The sequence below is a fragment of the Falco punctatus genome, assembly GCF_963210335.1.
Source record: "Falco punctatus genome assembly, chromosome: 1".
Taxonomy (NCBI): Eukaryota; Metazoa; Chordata; class Aves; order Falconiformes; family Falconidae; genus Falco; species Falco punctatus.
The window spans coordinates 70,051,073-70,069,890 of NC_137580.1; the positions used below are offsets into that span (position 1 = coordinate 70,051,073).

Sequence of the window (18,818 nt, forward strand, 5' to 3'; positions counted from 1 at the left end):
GAACGCTCATCTAACCTTTGGTGATGGTCAGGCTCCCTTCAATCTCTAAATCATCTCCCTCTGAAAAAACATGAAATAAAGTTTTTGTAAGTGCCTTCTTTTTCCCTCTATGCCCTTCTAATTTCTCAACAGCCAGCACCACAGAGGGTTGGGCAGAGGAGGTTAAAGAACTATCAGAAACCTGTAATTTTAGCAGCCTCCAGGCAATACTGCCCAGCTGCTGATAGCCCTGCTTCAACTTCACAGGCTTAAAAACACAACACCTTAATGCCAACAGCTAGTCAGGCTAGGGCCGCTAAAACCCAAAACAACCAGTTCCCAAACCCACCTGTAACTAGCACACAGGTTGCTACGTGATTACATGGTTGTAGATGGCCTGGTATTATCAGGAGGAAGTAAGAAATACCCAAAATTCTACAAGGCTTTGCTTGGAGCGATGTCCATTGCTGCTCCAGTTCAAGTCGTTACTTTCTCCCTTCACTACATAGTGGACATCACACTGATGCCTATCTGCTTGTACACTGCCTACATATGTGCCACGGGTAATGCTCCCTGATGCCATTGAGGAATAGTACCCAACTCTCAAAGGGAGGATACTTCCCCACAAACCAAAGACGAAGCTGACTTCATGACATACTGCCTTTGCTGCTGGTGATATTTCAAACACACAGTTCAGCCCTGCAGTTTGCACTGCTATGGCAGTTGTTACAGATCCATCCTTTTGTCACCAAAAGCACACAGAGATTACTTATCTTTCTAGATTTAGATGTAAAAGTAGAACTTGAACCACGTAACTACGTACTACACCTTTAGAGCAAAAATAACCAAGCCTAATTTTTTACTTAAAACTGACGCTCATGAGATAGAAAACGAAGTGAGCAAAGACACTTGAGCACTCTCAAACTCATGGAGAAAACCCTTGTCCTGACATCTCAAAGGTTTGCTACTATTACTGTAAATATTAACCTTTCAGCAGAAATCTATCATCAGAAAGTCCCCAGATTCCCCAGCTATTTGTTGATTCAGCTACGCTGGCATGATATGGCAATCCACAGTTACTGATTAAACCTGCCTGCCAATGTAGTAAGACTGACATTGTGCATTCATGAATGCACAGATGGAAAGATGTAGGTACCAAACCATGAGGAAGAACTAATGTCTTCAGTTCTGTTTAAATCATCCAACTGTCCTAGAGAAAAACTGTTTCTGAGAACACTTATTTTACCCTCTCCATATCTCAGCTGGAAGTACTTTTGGAAAACCCCACATGAATTTTTAACTGGCCCTGCTGTGTGGAAAGAAATAATTAGTTCCTGCTTGGAAGCAATTGAAGCATAATATATAAATTATCATAGTACCTTATAACTGAAGACAGTCTGTAGTAACAACACAACAGTTTCAAGCAAGGGAGGAAGTAAGCATTATAGCGATACTACTCAAGAAGCAAAATCACTGTGGCATCATCTGATGCCATCGAAATGATCAACATTTTCTAAAACTTGTGATTTAACTTTTTGTTTGTGATAACCTAAAATCCATGATCCTTTATTAAATCCCATTTTGTACACAGGGAACTTGCCACCTACAGTGCAGTAGGAGACAAGAGCAGTGCCACTAATAAAAAAAAAAAAAAAAAAGGCCTTTTCTAAGCAACTTTGCAAATTAAGAATAAAGCTAGACTTAGCCCAGGAAGAGTCTTCTGTGACTGCAGAACTCAGTGAATTCTTGACTCCCCCACATGGTTTTAAAAACAGCTGTTTTTCTAGTTTAGACAGGACATAGCTATCTGAATATCAGTTCTATATATCAGAATAACTTGTATGGAATGAGTCTGGCATGAGGAGTAGAGAGTAAGCTTAAAAGGTGTACGAGGAAATGGGTGAAATAAGGAAAAAAATATCCAATAATCTTATTTGTTCCATAGAAACTCTGGGACAAGAGTGAAAAAACCCCTTGGTATACAATGCACAAGCCCTTTAATCCTACACACATGAATCTCACTGAACGATTTTATCTGCCTTAATAAAAACACACTGCAAACAAATGATTGCAACATTAATTTGTTGGATACTTGTCCATATTTGTCAAGAGCTTTGCTCATCAAAATATTTTAGCTTGAAACAGAATTTCTGTATCATATGTGTTTCTTGATCCTTCCTCTTCACTACTATTCAGTCAAGAAAACTGAATTAATGTTTTAAAGCAGGGAACACTGAACAGTAAGCATGCCTTAATTTTTATTTTTAAATCAGCATTTATTATTACTTTAGGGTGGAGTTTTACCTAAGAAGTAAAAAGTTAACTGTTTATTTCATTTTACCTTTCACACCTCCACTGCTATCAAACGTACCAAATACCGCAAACAAAATGATCTGCATTTTCAACAAAAGAAATCAATCTGCAATACAGAAGACACCAGCTACATCCTGATGCAACAAAGAGATCAAGAACAGAAAGTTGTCATGTTAAAAGACATTAATAGCTATATTGGAAATATATACTGAGAAAAACCTCATACGCTTAAACAGATTTTTATTTCCTTCCTCCTTTCATATCAGCTATTCTAATAAACTAAGCAGGAAAACCAGAGTTTTCTAAATTGAAGCATGAAGTAAAACTTACGAAGAAATTCAATAAGCAAAACCAGACCAAGGTTGATCAAGCAGCTAATACTGGCTGAGATATAACACACTTCTATTTGATATCGATGTTCAGGAACTGTACTGTAAGAACTGTGTATCAGACCTTTGCAGAATATTACTTGCTTACTTTCAGCAGTTGGTCGCAAAACTTGGCTCTGAACTTTCAAACTAGTCTTATTATTCAGGAAATTGTTGGGTACTTTTAATACCAGACTGCTACTTTCCAGGAAACAGAGAAGTCACCAAGAAGGAAAAACAGATTCGAGTGATACAGGAAGCTGAATATACTCTGCATTTTATTAGTGAAAAGAAAGCACCTTAAGAATTACTACAACAAATGAAACACCATTCAAAAGAAAAATTAAATACATGTTGCACTCTGCAAACTGGCAATACAAACATGTAGATCACCGAAGATGCAAATTTAGAAAAAAAAAATAAATTCATAAAAACAGGTCACTCAAAGCTCTTTGGTCACTCTCATTTAACTAACTGAAACTTTCAGTTTCTATACAGGTCAAAAGAAAATCAGATCTGCCTCACTGTTGAAAGTTTCATGAGGGTAAGAAAGAGATGCGTAAGGGTGTAATACAAAGTCTAGCTGACAACTCTCAGGATCTAGTATTATGATGTAAACAAAAAAGCCTATGAAAAGAACTTCACAAAAAAAGAAACTCGAAGAAAAAGCAGGACAACAGCACAATCAAATAGCAACAGTTCCTACCTGTTCGTAGTGGCAAGTCTGAAGTGATGTAATTTGTATTACTGAATAATGCATTCATTCCCACTAACTGATCCATTGCAAACATCTGTATTGAAAGAAAATTTATTCTTCATTACTACATATATACATACTTTCATAAAGCATCCATCAGCAAAGGATTTCAAAGTTCTCTACAGATATTGAGACTGCAAACACCCCGGGTGCAGTACATAACCATTTTGTATCTATTTTATTTTTGCTGGCAACAGCAGTGCAAACAAAGCTGACAGTACTGACCAAGTTTCTTTCACCTGTATCACAAGACTGCAGTGTTTCTAAATATGGAATTTGCTTACATGCACTAATAACTACTATATATTCAAAAGAGCTTATACAGTAAATTCTGAAAATCTGATCCTAGATGTCTTGCCCAAAGCTTTGCTGAGAACCTGTGAGTTTTCATTTCCGCATATGTGATTAAACCCCACCAGACTACATCCCTTATGTAAATATTCATGCAAGCTCTAATACAAGAAAACAGTATAGCCAAGTTACAGTTTGGGTTTTGTTTTCTTTTTTTTTTTAAATACTGATATGTCTTAACTCACTGTAATTGTTGCCAGGTATAAATCTATCATCTTCCAAAGTGCAGCAAGCATAAAGGAGAAAGTAGTTTCTTTATGGAAATTAAGGTAAGTAGGAATGATCTGTTTTTCACTCAGACTTTTCACTTAAACACCATTCTCACAATTCAAATAAATCATGAAATGACTTAATGAGATCAGGAAGAGTTTCTGAAGAGCCAGGCCCACTGATCTGTGTGAGTGAAGGAGCACTGTAGTCATCAATGTCAATTCAAATTTCACAAAAAAATGATACAAAGGGGCTTTCTAGGGTATAAGGGGCATTATTTTCAGATAAAGTCCGATGTCCACCACAAAAGAAATTTAAGAGCAAGCATCACAGGCAGACGGGGAATAAAAATGAGTATTTTTTCAACTGCTTCTTTCAGCAGGCTTAGCTTTACTTTTCATTTCAGCCATTTCATCAGTGCCAAGGCTGGTCACATAAAAAACGCCTTAGAGGGAAAAAAACCACACCTAGATTTCCCCAAATCTGATTTCTGTCAATACCTATGATGTTTTTATATCTCCACGTTGATAAGCCTAGGAAATGAAGGACAATATAAGAGGAAGCCAAAACAGAGACCTAGGAAAGAATACAGGGCTTGGAAAATACACACATCTACTTACTTGGGGATCAGACACTCCCATAATATAGGAATCTTCTGCCATTTTAAGTCCTGAAACACGAAAACATTATTAGAACTCTCATTTTTTAAAATGTACAGCTATAGAGAAACTTGAAAAGCATTAGCGTTAAAAGCCCCATCCCTGACCCTTCCTATTTGACTCATAATGTTAATAATGTCTAAAATACTCTTAAGATTCCTCAGTATTTGCAAGGGGCAGGCTAAGGACACCACAGGCTACAAGCTAGGATTTTCCATTGCCTGCTCCCAAGCAGCTAAAAATTACAGTCCAAGTTCTGAAGTCAAAATGTATTGAAATCAGGAATTAATTTGTTTCTTTCTTTGCTCTGACTATTCTGCCATTAAGAGTTTAGGCAAAATAATTATCATTGTTTAGCAAAAGCAGGACTCTGCATTTTTACACAGTAAAAAGACTTCTGAGCATTCATGAATGAACCCTGATGGTTTTCTTGTGAAGTATTACTAAATGCAAGATAAAGATGCCAGAGAAAGAACATGCAATGTTTTTTCTTTAAGTAAAACCAGGAGTCAAATATTGACTACTTTTGGAGGACACCTTTATTTCCAGAGGTCCGCTGGTGCTTGGCTCTCACAACTACTCTGTGCTGACAATGACAATTATGGATGCACAACATACCTAATCCTCTCTCACAGGTCTACATGTAAATGCTGGATACTGGGAAAGCGAAAGTTTAGCCTGGGTTAGTTTTCCTGGGACCAGTAGCAAGCCATTAGCAGACCCTGGAAATTTTCTTAGGAATGTATTAGGTCTATTATAAAAGATCAGTGTTATTTCCTTTCATGGAGATGTTATTGGAAGAATTACAATTTCACTTATGTTGATGTTACTAACAAAGGCTCTCTAAGGGAGCATCTGAAAATAACTGTATTAACTATCTCAAGAGACTCATGTCTGCATGCAAGCAAACACTTTAAATAAGGTTAATAAATAATATAAGACAGACACATGTCACTGGCCCTTATATTCTACAATGAATGTGAACCATGCTTTCCAACAAAGTGAACTGTGAAAACCTACTGCCATAAGACAGAGAGTGGCAAGCGATCAGTAAACCAGTAAAGAAAAACTGAGTCACCATGTACCTTCCACAGGAACTAAAAAGGCAAATATCAAAAAGAAAATTGGAATACTCAGGTGCTCCACTTCGATGGAGGCTCAATTCAGCTTGCTAACAAGCTCCAAAGACAACATATAGCCACCCATGCCACACAAGTAGAAAATGAAACAAAATTTAACATGGAGAAATAGCAGACAATACCCAGACAACTTCCAGGAAAAAGGGGTCCATGAGGATAGAATGATTTTTAACCTAAAAAACAGAAGTACTCACCCGTTTGTTTATCAATTTTAGAGAGAAATATTTACTGGCTAAAATTTATTTGTAGTATTTGAGCCAATAGCAAACCGCTGGTCCTAAGATTTCAGCCAAAAATGAGTAACAGACATAACAAGCTGCCACAGTCACCCATGCTGTACATCATCACCTAATACATCAGGATTTCAGTTACGCAAAAAATACCAGTCCATCACATTATCTCACAAGCACATTCTGCAAAGTATTATTGTCATCAGTCATTTGCTATTGATATTATCAATCTTTATGGAAAAAAGTCAACTTACAAGGCGTAACAAAACCTTCAGCATACAACAAACTTTACTAAGGTGTTATTATCTGACATTCCATTTCATAGAAAAAATATAACCCTCATCACCAATTAACAAGTTGCTGAAATCACTGAAATAACTGCAATTTAGGTTTTGGCAAACACATCCCAGTTAAAGGTGTGGACATCACATTAAAAAAAAATATCTTAAGACCTCAACAGCCCTGCTGATGCACACTGATATATGAACTGAGTGCAAATGCCAGATTTATTCTGTATAAACAATAAAAGCTGATCCTAAAAGCCTTGGTTTTTTGATCTCTCATATTTATTCACTCACTATGTCATAAGTCACATATGCAAAATTGTGTTCCAAAACACCTGAAGTACCCAATGACCTTGGTAAATATGCTTATTCAGGAAAAAAGTATATTCTAAGGAGCTAATATGAATAACATCTGCCCACTTGCGTGTTTGCTAAATGTATACTTGTCTGCAAAACTTTCAAATAAAGCATCTCACAGCTTTTTCTGTAAGCCCAACAAGATATGCATCAGCCTCACTCCAGCAGAACTCTGTGGGAGAAGGGCAGTTCTCACACCCGCTACGCTTCCTGGTCACATTTACAGTTCTACCGTACGTGACTTCAACAAAGTGGAAAAATATCGCAGAGGCAGTATTGCCAAAAGCTTTTCATTTAAAGTACTTTGATACAAAAATTAGAATCCATACAGAAATAAAACCTACGTCCACCTGAATCAGTCCTTCAATTGCACCTGATGAAAGTGGTCATTTCTGGCTTTTTGACTGATGCAATGAACAATGCCATGAGAGCAAAACAGCAGTCACTGAAGATGAACATTACGCTCAGAAGCAGCAAGGTAAACACCCACATACTACCCAGCTACCTGTAGGTAGGTACTAATCAATTTCTAACCAGGTATTAAACAATCTCTCTCACACCAGATCCTTTGTGTTCAAGTAGCTTTTGGGGGAGAGGTTAAAGACATTCTCTCTGGCTTGCTGCACCAGTTTATTACAAACACACCATGATTCAGATGTGCAAACATATGCCTTTGTGCATGTAAACTGACACTTGACTACTTTTTCAGGGCCTAGATAAAAATTAACCCAGCAGTTTAAAATGACCCCTCTAAATGACTGAAAACACTCTCAGTTTCACTATATATCTTCTCCTCTTTCAAATCCAAACAATTGTCAAAAATGTTCTGTGAGCCCCGCCTCCAAAATAGAATTTATTTCCTTAGGATTTATTTAGTTAAGAAATCCCTAAGCTTTCTTTTACAAGAAAACGGGCAAATCCAGGGAGTCAATAACATGATTAAAAAACCAAAGAGACACTTGCAGAAAAACAGACCCTAGCATTAATCATATGACTTTTAATTGGCCTCTTCCCTTATGGCTTGAGTTTCTAAGCACCTTTCCTACATGCATTAAGTGGTAAGATTAGCATCTACCACGAGTACCTTTGTTCATTCTTTCCTTACACAAGCTGTATTTTGGGGCAGAGATTGTTTTTATCCAAGCTGTATTTGCTGCTATGTGTATCTCAGAGAAGTCAAGTCAAAACCACCTCTCTCTCATTTGAAGATGACTGGGATTAAAATTGTGTTGTGGAAACTCGTGTTACCACATATACCTGCTTCCCACGTAATCTCTGATTCCCACAAACTGTACTGCAAACTTGCATCTACAATAAAAAAATACCCTTACACCTGCAGACCACAGTCAACCACGACAGACTCCACCCTGGAGATCGTCTGAAGTCTTTCATATAATGGGGCACAGGAAACTTCAACTTTTCAACTCACAGTATTTTTTAGTGCGAAAATTCAAAGGTGGTTAAAGGCATGTCGTTTAGCTCCTAGTTCAAAGGGAAAACATAAAATCCAGCTGAACTTGTCCAAAACCACACAGATGTGCCAACTGAGGGACATGTATGCAGCATATATATATGTGTGTGTGCAGTATTCCTTTACCCCCAGTGGGTCAGCTACCATTGTGAAAAAGGTGGGGGGGGGGGGGGGGGGGGAAGGAAAAGACCTAGGAAAATACACATATAAACGCATATATGGAAGATGATGCCACCAAGCAAACATAATGGCAGTTACTCTGCATCTCTACTCCTTAATAACTAAATAATACCAGGTACAAGTAGGCACAGCTGGAAGAACATGAGTTCATTTATTTTATTCTGAATATTTGTTTGAAAGATTCAAAAGGATCAGGCATTTAAGACGGAAACAACATAATTAATGTAGGAATGCTCCATCCAGGAACAACAATTCTCATTTTTGTTTATCTCAATCATCTGATTTCAGATTTCTCTCCTGCTGTTCTCCAACATCCACTGTATCTGACTTTTAAAAACAAAGATAGCTGCCTGTAACCAACTTTTTTTGGTTCTTCCAGAGTCCAGACCCTTCCCTCTGCTGTTTCTCTCCAATTTTCTGGCCTGAATTTTAAAAATGAGGTAAACAATTTTCCTCTTGGATACCAGTATCCAATCCAATACTTGCAAACAGGGAATGGGACAGCTTCCTATTTCCTTTCTACAGACAAGCATAACTCCATGCGAATTTCATCAGCTATAAGGAGTCAAGCTTTAATGTTTGATTCAGATGCTAATGGTCCAGTTATTTCTGAAAACATCTATAGACATCTCACCCAACAGCTGCATGCCTTTAAAAAACCCTAAGATTTTAAACATCATTCCTTCCTTTCTTGCTTTGGTCTCATACTGGCCTGGCTAAAAACCTGAACAGTATCCATAGTAACCAATTTGGAAGACCTCTTATTCCTCCAAGCAGAAAATAAAATCATCTCAGTATTACCCTAAATAGTTGAACACAGATATAACCAGAGAAAGAAAACAAAAGATGACATACACTTCCTTTCCCAAACCTTCAAAGGGAGACATGGTAAGCAGGTCTCTACTTTTAATCTGTGTTCTTTGAATAAATACTGGGTTTTTAATCAATTTGGAGAGATAAAAGAGGAACAGTATTATCAGCTTCTCAACCCCACAAAGACCTGCCTCATCGTAAGAGTGCGATGCCTGGTGGTAACTCTTATCAGCCACTCATCTCTTAAACTTTCACCCAACCAAACAAAAGCATAAAAACCTGATTTGACAGGATGCCCTTTATATCCTCAGAATATGAATGCAAAAGATGAGAATCGGGGTATCTGCCTGCTGTTGTGTTTTAAAATACAAAGAATCAACTCATCTCTTCTAAAACTTGTCCATTATTTTTTAATTAGTTCAGTACAAAGACTGAGTTCAGGACAGATCAATATTTTACAGAAAAAGGTTTGGTTATAGCACAGACCAGTCTAACCAGATGGAAATTCAGGCATTACTCTGTAAAGAGGTGCACTGAAGATATGCTAGTGAATCGTATTTATTACCCAGAGTTCATTACACTTGTGAACTGGAATTAGTCTGATGCTTTACATTAATTTTGATGTTGAAGAATGCCCATCTTTAAGAAAGGTTTTACGTCAACCTGTTCTCACCTTTCAAGGCTGGGATTCAGAAAGCAAGCCTCAAGACAAGAAGCAACTACTAAACTTCAGCTGACTTGATACACTGAAAGCACAGCTCTTCCTGCAAGTTTTCTAGCAGAGTGTTTTTCCGCTCTTTAACGTGGCTTTCATTGGAATTTATCTGTTAAAAATAAACTTCTTTAACTGGACACTGAATGAAAGTAATGAAATTTGCTGTGATTATGCTCTTAGCCTGCTTATTTCTATTATTAAAAATTGAGATGAATAAAGATAAAATGCAAAAGCATGTGGCTGGTGTATTATATTGTAAGCATATTTTTGCTACATCAGGGCTATAAAACATGGCAAATTATCGGATTGCAGAGAACTATGCTTTAAGGAACAGCATCAAGTTCTCTGGAATCCTGTAGCGGCTATGAAATATTGAGGCAAAACCAGTAACTGTTGTACTTTACCATCTCTACAGTGTTTTACTTAGTATTGTTTACTTCTTTACTATCCACCCTTGAGCCTCACTTCTCCATCCTTTGCAAAATGCAATGTGTATCTATACAGGGACAATTGTTTTAGAGATCAGCATTTCCCAAGTGGAGATGCCGGGAAATGCATTGCACAATACACTGAGTTGCTGGGTCAGGGCTGGAAGCAGGACAAGAGCTGATAAGATGGTTCTGGCTAGAGGACAGAGCAGGGTGCTCTGACAGAACAGAGATATTAATCCATGATGCTTAGTCTCACACCTTCATCACTGCAGTGCACTCTAAGTCAGGATGCTGCCCATCCCCTTCAACACCTGGCCTTTTCACCTTAGCTCTGGCCACCTCCTCTCAACTTCAACCAGCACTTCATTTCCCTCGTAACCCAACTATTTTTCCCAAAATTCTGCAAGTACAGCTCCAGAGAAAAAACCTTTGGTGCAGAATATATTCTTAGAGAAGCAAAGGAAAGGAAAAAAGGAAGTCTGAGAACTGCTGTTTTCTACCTCTGCACAAAACAGTAGCCCATACATATACACAGGCTTAAGTCTTCTGATGTTTCAGAGGACACATAAGCTGGGTCACGAACCTACAGCAGTTACCTGGGCAGCCTTTAGTGTAAGCTGTGCGTGTCCTTCTAACCATTTTGATTTTTAAAGGCTGAATAGAAGGTGCTTTCCTTAAAATAAATCCCATTTCTGTTAAAAGCAATGTAACAGTGGGAATATTGTACAGGCAGGATTCCAAACGGTTTCTGGCATTTTGAACGCATATTGTCCAAACCTGCTTAAAGCAGGTCTACACAACTAAACCTTAGCTACCAGCACCTTTTACTTCCATTACTGCTGCTATTAGTGAAGCTGCTGCAGAAGAAAATTTTCTGGAGAGGGAAAAGAGACAGCCCCCTCCCAAATATTAATCAAGCAAAATCTTAACACAGAAAAGGTTTTACCAATGGTTATTTTATTTACATTGTTCTCAACTACTCATTTTGATTGTATCCATTTTAATAAATTACACCGTTTCTGAAGTCCCCAGACAAAGGTTAATACCAGATCTAATATTTATCATTTAGATGAACACTGTCCTGATGCACAGCCTGGAAAAACTGGGAAAATACACATACACACACGTTTTCCTTTTTAAAATAAAGGGTGGGTGGGTGCGCTACAGACAGCAAATCCCTGGATTATTCAAAATAAAAGGTGATAAACAGCTACAGCATTCTAAAATATGCAAAGTAAACAGAACCAAAATACTAAGGGACTAACTGTCATGCATACTTTCACTCACAATATTGGCACAGATCTCTTTAGCACAAACAAGAAAGAAAAAACATTGTAAAACCACGAGAAGTGATTGCAAACTTGTTCAAGTTGACAAGCAGCCCCACCAGCTATGTTTTTTGAAGGGATTTTTAACTCAGTAATTAAAGAGACTTGAAATTTGAAGTTCGCCTTTAAATGCTGAAAGTTTACTAATATTTCTTCTTCCATCTATGACTTCAGTACCCTGGGGGTATAGGGGTCTGCTTTACAGAAACTGTATTCTCAGTATAGAACTTCACAGTGCTCAATTTCCACAAAAGTAGCATATGGAAGTTGTATTTTTTACTTTCCTTCAGCTGCCACAAAGATGTGTAATCTCTGAATAAAGATTTGAGTATAGTTTCTCAGTATAAAAGTGAGATAAGGTTTGTGCAGCAAGGCATTTTTATCAAAGATACTACTTTCCTCTGCAGAGTACTTCTCATCCGTAGACTGTTGCAGCTGCAATAATACTACATAACCCTAAAAGACACTGTTTGTTTTTCTAATATAACACAGATGATTGTCTCTTCTTGTTATTAACCAAGTCTGCTTATTATTTCCTGTTGGGTGGGACCTGGTAGTTCTGGCTACGTATTCTGAAAATTAAAAAACTGTTTAAGTTAACATTTCCAAACATTTTCAGCCATGAGTGGATGCATTATTGGACAGCCGTGTAAAACCTACAAAACATTTAGGAAATCAAATCAATCACAAGTATTAAAGTGACTTCAGAAATGCAATCCTCTGAATCGGAATTGTTGGGTGCAGAATTATTGTAGAAAATCTGGACTCAAATTTATTACCCCAGATAACTACTGAATTTGAAGAAAAATTCATAGAATCATGAAATTCATCAGCAAAGAGTAACTAGACAACCTGAATGGTTGCTTTATTAAGTGACTTTACAAACAGAAATGTTATGTGTTTTACCCCTTTCCCAAATGTCAAAGTAGTGAACTAATATGATGGGAGGAAACACTAAGATGCCATAAACATATGAACAGTTTTTCCAGGATATTGTTGGAATAAAGTTAGAATGTTTTTGTTAAAACACATTCAAAGCAACTTAAACCAAAAGAATAAACAGTATTCAAATATATGACAAACACACTTTGGTATATGTATATGCTAAGTATATGTAAAAATACTGAGGTTCAACACAGCAAAACAACTCTAGTAACTGCACTGTATTTTAGCCACGTGGAACGGTAATGTTACTTTAACTAACCTGAATATCATGTTAAAATGCTGTTACTTTTTCCTGCAGACTAAAAAGAATGACTGAATATTCTTTACAAATAGTTCTAGTTCATACAAAGTTGTTCATCAAAGTCAAACTTTAACTTAAAAAGCCACACACACCTCTTTCATAAGCCTGAAGTGTAATGAATATTAAACAGCAAACTTTTTGGTTGGATGGTGGGGGTTTTTTGTTGTTGTTGGGTTTTTTTGGGGGGAGGGGGGGAGAACAGTGTTCCTGAGAAGCAAGAAACAAGCAAACAAAAGACTTCAGAAGTCCAGTTCACATAAGGTTTGCTGTATCACCAAGTACTATCACACAGGTTCTGGGGTCTTACTGAAGACACAGTCCCTTATCTCATGAACAACGGTGGCACCAGAGGGCTCAGAAAATAGCAAGGGCTGTTACCACTGCAATCACAAAAGTGAGCTAAGAGTTTCTTAGTGCCCTTTTGGTTTCGAACAGCCACTGAAAATACAACATGACAGAAAACAGTCAGTTAAATAACACCAGTAAGTGGAACCAAAGATGTAGATTTGAGTCCAGCACTATTACAGTTATACCTTAGGTTTCAAATCTATAGGTGCAAAGTGGTTACTAAGGTTTGTGTTTTGTTTGGTTTTATTTTTAATTTTTTTACAAAGAAATAGTAAAAATCCTACAGCCTCAATTATCTACAGTATCTATGACATAAAAACCACTCAGACTAAACTAACAAGACCCAAAAACCATTTGCCCACTTTGTTTCTACTTTGTGTTACAATCTGTCCATAAGTATTTAAACAGGTAGGAATATGATCTTTAAAAGAAACAAAAACCAAACAGAAAAAACCCAATACCACACAACTCAGACCTACTTTACTCTTGATCTGTTGATACCAGTACAGTTTGCTTCGAGGATGCAATGAAATACAGAGATGTTTTAGTTTAGCTAATTCTGCACTTTAAATGAAGAAAAAAAATTAGTATCTGGCACTGCTTATCAAAAGAACATAGAAGTTGAAAGGAGGGGGGGGGGGGAAATGCTAGTAGTAGCAATAGTAGCTTCCTTCCCACACACGGTATGTCAGCTCCACCTAAGTCCTAAACAAAGGATTTTACCTTGAGACTAGAATAATTTGAAACATCTTTTAAGGCCTTACTTCTGAAACTGTCAGCAGTGCTTCAGCAAACTATCTATGTTTAAATGAAAGCACTGATGAAGACTCATTGAATTATTTCTATGCTCAAAATTAGATGCAAACTCAGTGCCTGACTGACCTAAGGGCACAGTTAATGACAACCGTAATTATGATCTTATCAATGTAGAATTTCATAAAAACTTCACGGCTTATTTAAAGGACATCAAATTAGAAGGTCCACTTTTAAAATACCTATGTCAGAACTAAAAGGGACCAAGAATTTCTTTTTCATTATTTACCTGAAACATTCTCTCCTCTTTTATAATACCTGTGTGATCTTGTGTACGAGAACCAAAGAAAAGCTATCAACATGATGGAAATATTTTTTTTTAAACTAACTTCAGAGTTTTCATTAGGAGCCTAGGGAAATAAGTAACAATTTCCTTTAAGACTAATGCTTCTGAATATAGTTGGCAAACATCTACAGCACTGAAAGGTGAGAAGATTTTAGCAAGTGTATTTTGAAGCAACTATGAAAGGACAGAAGTAATTAACCAGAATCTCTGAAGACCGCAGAATTTTCTCATCACTAGCTACATTAGGAAGCCAACTATAAGTTAGCAAAAAATAAACTGCCTTTCACTGTACCTTTACAACTTCAAAACAACATTTACTTTGTATGCGTTCAACTGTTGAGGAGGGAGACCTGAACTTTCTAACTGGCATACAGCATCCTTGATAGTACACACTCACAGGCCTTCAAACTTGGTTCCTGTCCTTCCAGACTCAGCAACACAATAAGCACGATAACATGAATTCCTAACTGCACTTATTTCTAGAGTTTGCATGTATTCAAGAGATACTGGCATAGGAAGGATCTTGGAAAAAGCAATGATGAAAAGGAAGAGTATTGTTTTCAGAAAAACTAAAAAAAAAAAAATAAAATAATAATCCAGTAATTAGCAAATTCGCATCAGTAGTATTTATTTGTAGGTATCTTATTATCAAATTCACGTAACACCACCGCAATAAAAAAAATAATTTAAATTGATTATTAAAATTGATTTTGAAAGTCAAATACATCATAATTGAGAAACAATGAAATTGCTGTTTTTCAATAAATTAAGCAGGAAATTTTCAAATGTACAAAGAAACGAAGTATCATTGTATGCTTTCTACCCTCTCCCAAGATTCCCTGTTCTCTCTCCCAACACATACTTTTTTCTGACTTCAAAATATATACTACAGAAATATTACCAAGGTGCTGACTGAACTAAGCCAATACAGTTATGAAGTTTGTCTGCTACATTATTTTTTAAAAACACATGACACAAAGTGATACAAAGCTATTCTCAGTTTTACAAACTTAACTCTATTCAAAGTGTATTCATTAATTGCATGAGAAAATAGTTTCATTTTTTGATGACTCTACAGCTGATTAACATTTCTTTCTTTAAAAATGGGATAGAAGGTGGAAAGAAAAAGGCCTTCTCCCTTCTGTATAATATTTCACATTAAATAATTTAACCGACCTTGCATATACTTCAGCACTGAGTTTCCTTGAAATCTCCACATTCTGTGGCAGATGCTGACAACAGTATTTCAGCATAACTGTCAGTTAAATTCTTGAGCCAGAAAAGTTTAGAGAAGAGAGGATTTGCCTCCAGATAGTTACAGGCTGCTTTTTCCTCTTTCGTTTTCTCAATTTGTAGTCATTTTTGTAGGTTATGAAACACTGTAGGCAGGATGACGTCTTACAATGACGTCTTGGTTAATGCTTTGCTAGAATGGGCAGCTACATTCTCTTACGAAAGAATCAAAAATGCTTTGACTGAAATACTATTTCAAAAGTTGATACTTCACAGTACATAGCACAGACTCGGATGTTAATAAAAGCAAAGTGATGTATTTTCAACCCTGTTCTGTGAGCTTGGCAGTGGTGTTATAGCATCTTAACGCATGGAAGGCACAAGGTGACACAGCTGAGACTTCATCTACTTAGTGCTACTTTTCCCTGTGAACAGGGTAAATGAAAAGAAGACTTCTGAAGCACAAAATACATCAAATATGATTGGTACTTTGAAACAGTTAAATACATCTGTATTTCCTTTAGAATGTTATCCTTTAGCAAAAATTTTAAGCATTTTAAAGCAGGAAGCTGAAACGCAGCAGATGATCCCTTGCCTATAAAACCTTACTTCACAAATGCTTACAGGCACCACATTTACTTATTTAAATGAAATCACATATCAGCAGGCGGCATTATGATAATGGCCAAATACCACATCGCTCACCTGTTCTACAGTTCAGAAACAATGCTCCATTTTATGTTCACATAAAATAAGTCAACAGTGCTTCTTTATCAAAGTTACCATCAAAGCAGAGCGGGTCAATAGGTAAAAAAATAATTGTGAAGGTGTTGAATATTCTTGGTCTTTGGTTTAAGATCAAATGAAACAGAGCCACCGGTCCAATAAAGTTCCTTGTCACGGCAAGAGCTTTTCAGTTTCACCACTTAACTACAAAACTACCTTTTAGAAAAAAAAAAAAATATCACTAATATTTCTGAAAGCAGCCTTAGGTTACAGCGTGCGACACCGCAAGGCAACCCAGGCCAGGGCCACCCGAAGCTGCCAGCGGCCGGCCCGCACGGACCCGCCGCGCCTCAGGCTCCGCGCCCCTCACCTCCGGCACCACCGGCATAAAAAAGCGGCACCTCCTTTGCCGACAGACAGCCGCTACACGGTCAGCAGAACCGGGGGGTTCAAATGTGTTCGCGTTACTTGACAGTCCCTCGCTGACACCCCTTCCCAGCGAGGAAAACCGCGTCTAACCCACCAGCGGAAAAGCCCCTGCGTGCTCACAGAAGCACAAGCCGCAGAAGAGGCGTGAGGGCCCGCGCACTAACCGGGCACCTTCTCAGAGCCGCAACGGAGAGGAAAGCGGGGGGCGGCCGCCTCTTCCGTCAGCCGCGCACCGGGAGAAAGGCGGTGTGCGCCTCGCCGGGACACGCCGCACGGCCCCCGGCCCCGCAGGCCCCGAATGCCGCCTCACGGCACCGGCCGCCCGCCCGCCCGCCCGCCCTTCCCCTCTCGCTCACCGCAGCCGCCCCGGCTTCAGCGGGAGCTCCGCGCCCAGGCCGAGGCCGCAGGCGAGCGGCTGCCCGGCGCTACGCACGGGGGGACACGCTTCCCGTCGGCAGCACCCCCCCGTCGGCGGGGGGCCGCCACGCTCCCCGCAGCGCTTCCCTCCCGCCCAGCCCAGCCCAGCCCGAGGCTGCCCGCTCCCGCCCCGGCTTCGCCCCGCGCCGGGCAGCGGCGGTGCGCGACGGAGGAAGCGGAGCCGGCGGCGAACGGGCGCCGAGGTAAGGGCGGGGGAGAAAGAAGGCAGCGGGCGGCGGGTCAGGGGCCGCCTGGGGCTCACCCGGGGCAGGGCTGGCGGCGCCTCCTCCTCGTCGCCGTCGCCGACGTCTGCCGCTGGCGGGTCCCGGCCGCGCGTCCCTCAGCGCCGCGCCATGTACCCGGCGTGACGACGCCAGCGCCGCCCGCGCCCTGGCTCCGCGCGGACTTTCCCCCTCCCTCCCGCCCGCCCCGGGCCCGCTGGCGAGGGCAGCCGAGCGGCACCGGCTTGCGCGGCCGCCGCCTGCGTAGCCTCCGCCCCCGCGGCCGCCTGCCCCCCGGCTCGCCGCACTTCCTGGCTGGAAATTCCCGCTGACGCTCCGACAGCGCAAACGGCCGCGCGGGAGGGGCGGGGCGGGAGCGGGCAGCCGTTGGGGGGCAGAGAGGGAGCCGGCGGGCGCTGGGCAGGCGCGGCCGCTGGGGGGCGCCCGTACGGCTCCAGCAGCGCCGGGCGGCCTTGGCGGGCCCTGGGCGCCGCCCGCCGCCTACAGGGCTGAGGAGAAGCCCGCGCATCGAGCGGGGCGGCGCGGAGCCAGGGAAGCGCCTGCCACCCCCACCCGCTGGCGACGAAATCCCTCGCCCCGGGACTGGCCCTCCCGCCTGAAGGAAGCCACGTCAATAAATGAGCCTTTTCATCCCAGGGGTTAGCACCACCACAAGAATTACTGTGTCGTTGCCCGTGTTGCTTGGCCTGCAGTGACATTCTCAACGCTTCTGTGGAGTCAGGCCCGATCTGGTGGCCGCTGACATCTTCGTGTTAGTTAACGAAGTTCTGAAGGAAGAAAGACTATGCACAGAGTGAATTTAAACTCACTTACCTAGTGCCTGGCCATCAGCTGGCTTTCGTGGGCATTTCATAAAAGGGGGCTTGCTGATTTGCTACCACCTGATGCCTGAAAACAGCACTGAGCAGAGTGTACAGGCTACACAGCACCCTTTCTCTGTGGATTGATACAGCTTCTGGCAGAGCAAACTCAAGGTCGGTTAACTTCCGTTAAGCAATGCCAACCATCAATAATATGCTGGTTGTCTTAATACTGAAATCCAAGTTTGTAGTAGAGTAACCAAGCTCCCCAGAAACATCTGAGCAAGGCTGAAGAAAATCAGCTAGTGCCATGTTTAATCAGAAAAAATACTATGTGAAACATTAAAGTTCAAACATCTTTATGCTGAGTCTTAAATGTCTGGTTTGCTAAGGTTGAAGAGCATCCCAAATCAGCAGCCAGCATGGCTCACCTGATGTGTGTTAGCCTAGAAAGCAGCACACCTGAAAAGCGCCTGTGGGGGATTCTGTTACGTTAAGGCCACATGAGGTGGAACTTCAATAGTCATTTATCTCAGACTTGAATGAGACTAAGGAAAGTAATTTATAAAAGGGATTTTTAAAAGCCCTAATAAATGAAATTATATGACTGTTGCTTCTTGTGCTGAAGCAAGGAACTGTAATCGAGCAAAAAAGGATTAAAAAGAAATAGGGTCAAGTCATAAGCCACCTGTT

At 40.1% G+C, this 18,818-nt stretch overlaps 1 protein-coding gene across 3 annotated transcripts in view; it reads right to left on the reverse strand.

Annotated features, from left to right (window-relative positions):
• Positions 1-17,688, reverse strand: part of NFKB1 (nuclear factor kappa B subunit 1) — a 60,226-nt gene extending 42,538 nt beyond the window's left edge. The window contains exons 1-3 of one of the 3 annotated variants that reach the window (XM_080386454.1): positions 17,346-17,688; positions 4,599-4,648; positions 3,367-3,451 (exon numbers count right to left, since the gene is read on the reverse strand). In XM_080386454.1, the coding sequence (XP_080242580.1) occupies positions 3,367-3,451; positions 4,599-4,640 (127 nt within the window). In that variant the 5' untranslated portion in view covers positions 4,641-4,648; positions 17,346-17,688. Of the gene's footprint in view, positions 1-3,366; positions 3,452-4,598; positions 4,649-15,454; positions 16,827-17,345 lie in introns of those variants that run through there. The other 2 variants (XM_080386453.1, XM_080386452.1) reach the window with 2 other exon arrangements.
• Between the last annotated feature and the right edge of the window lie 1,130 nt (positions 17,689-18,818).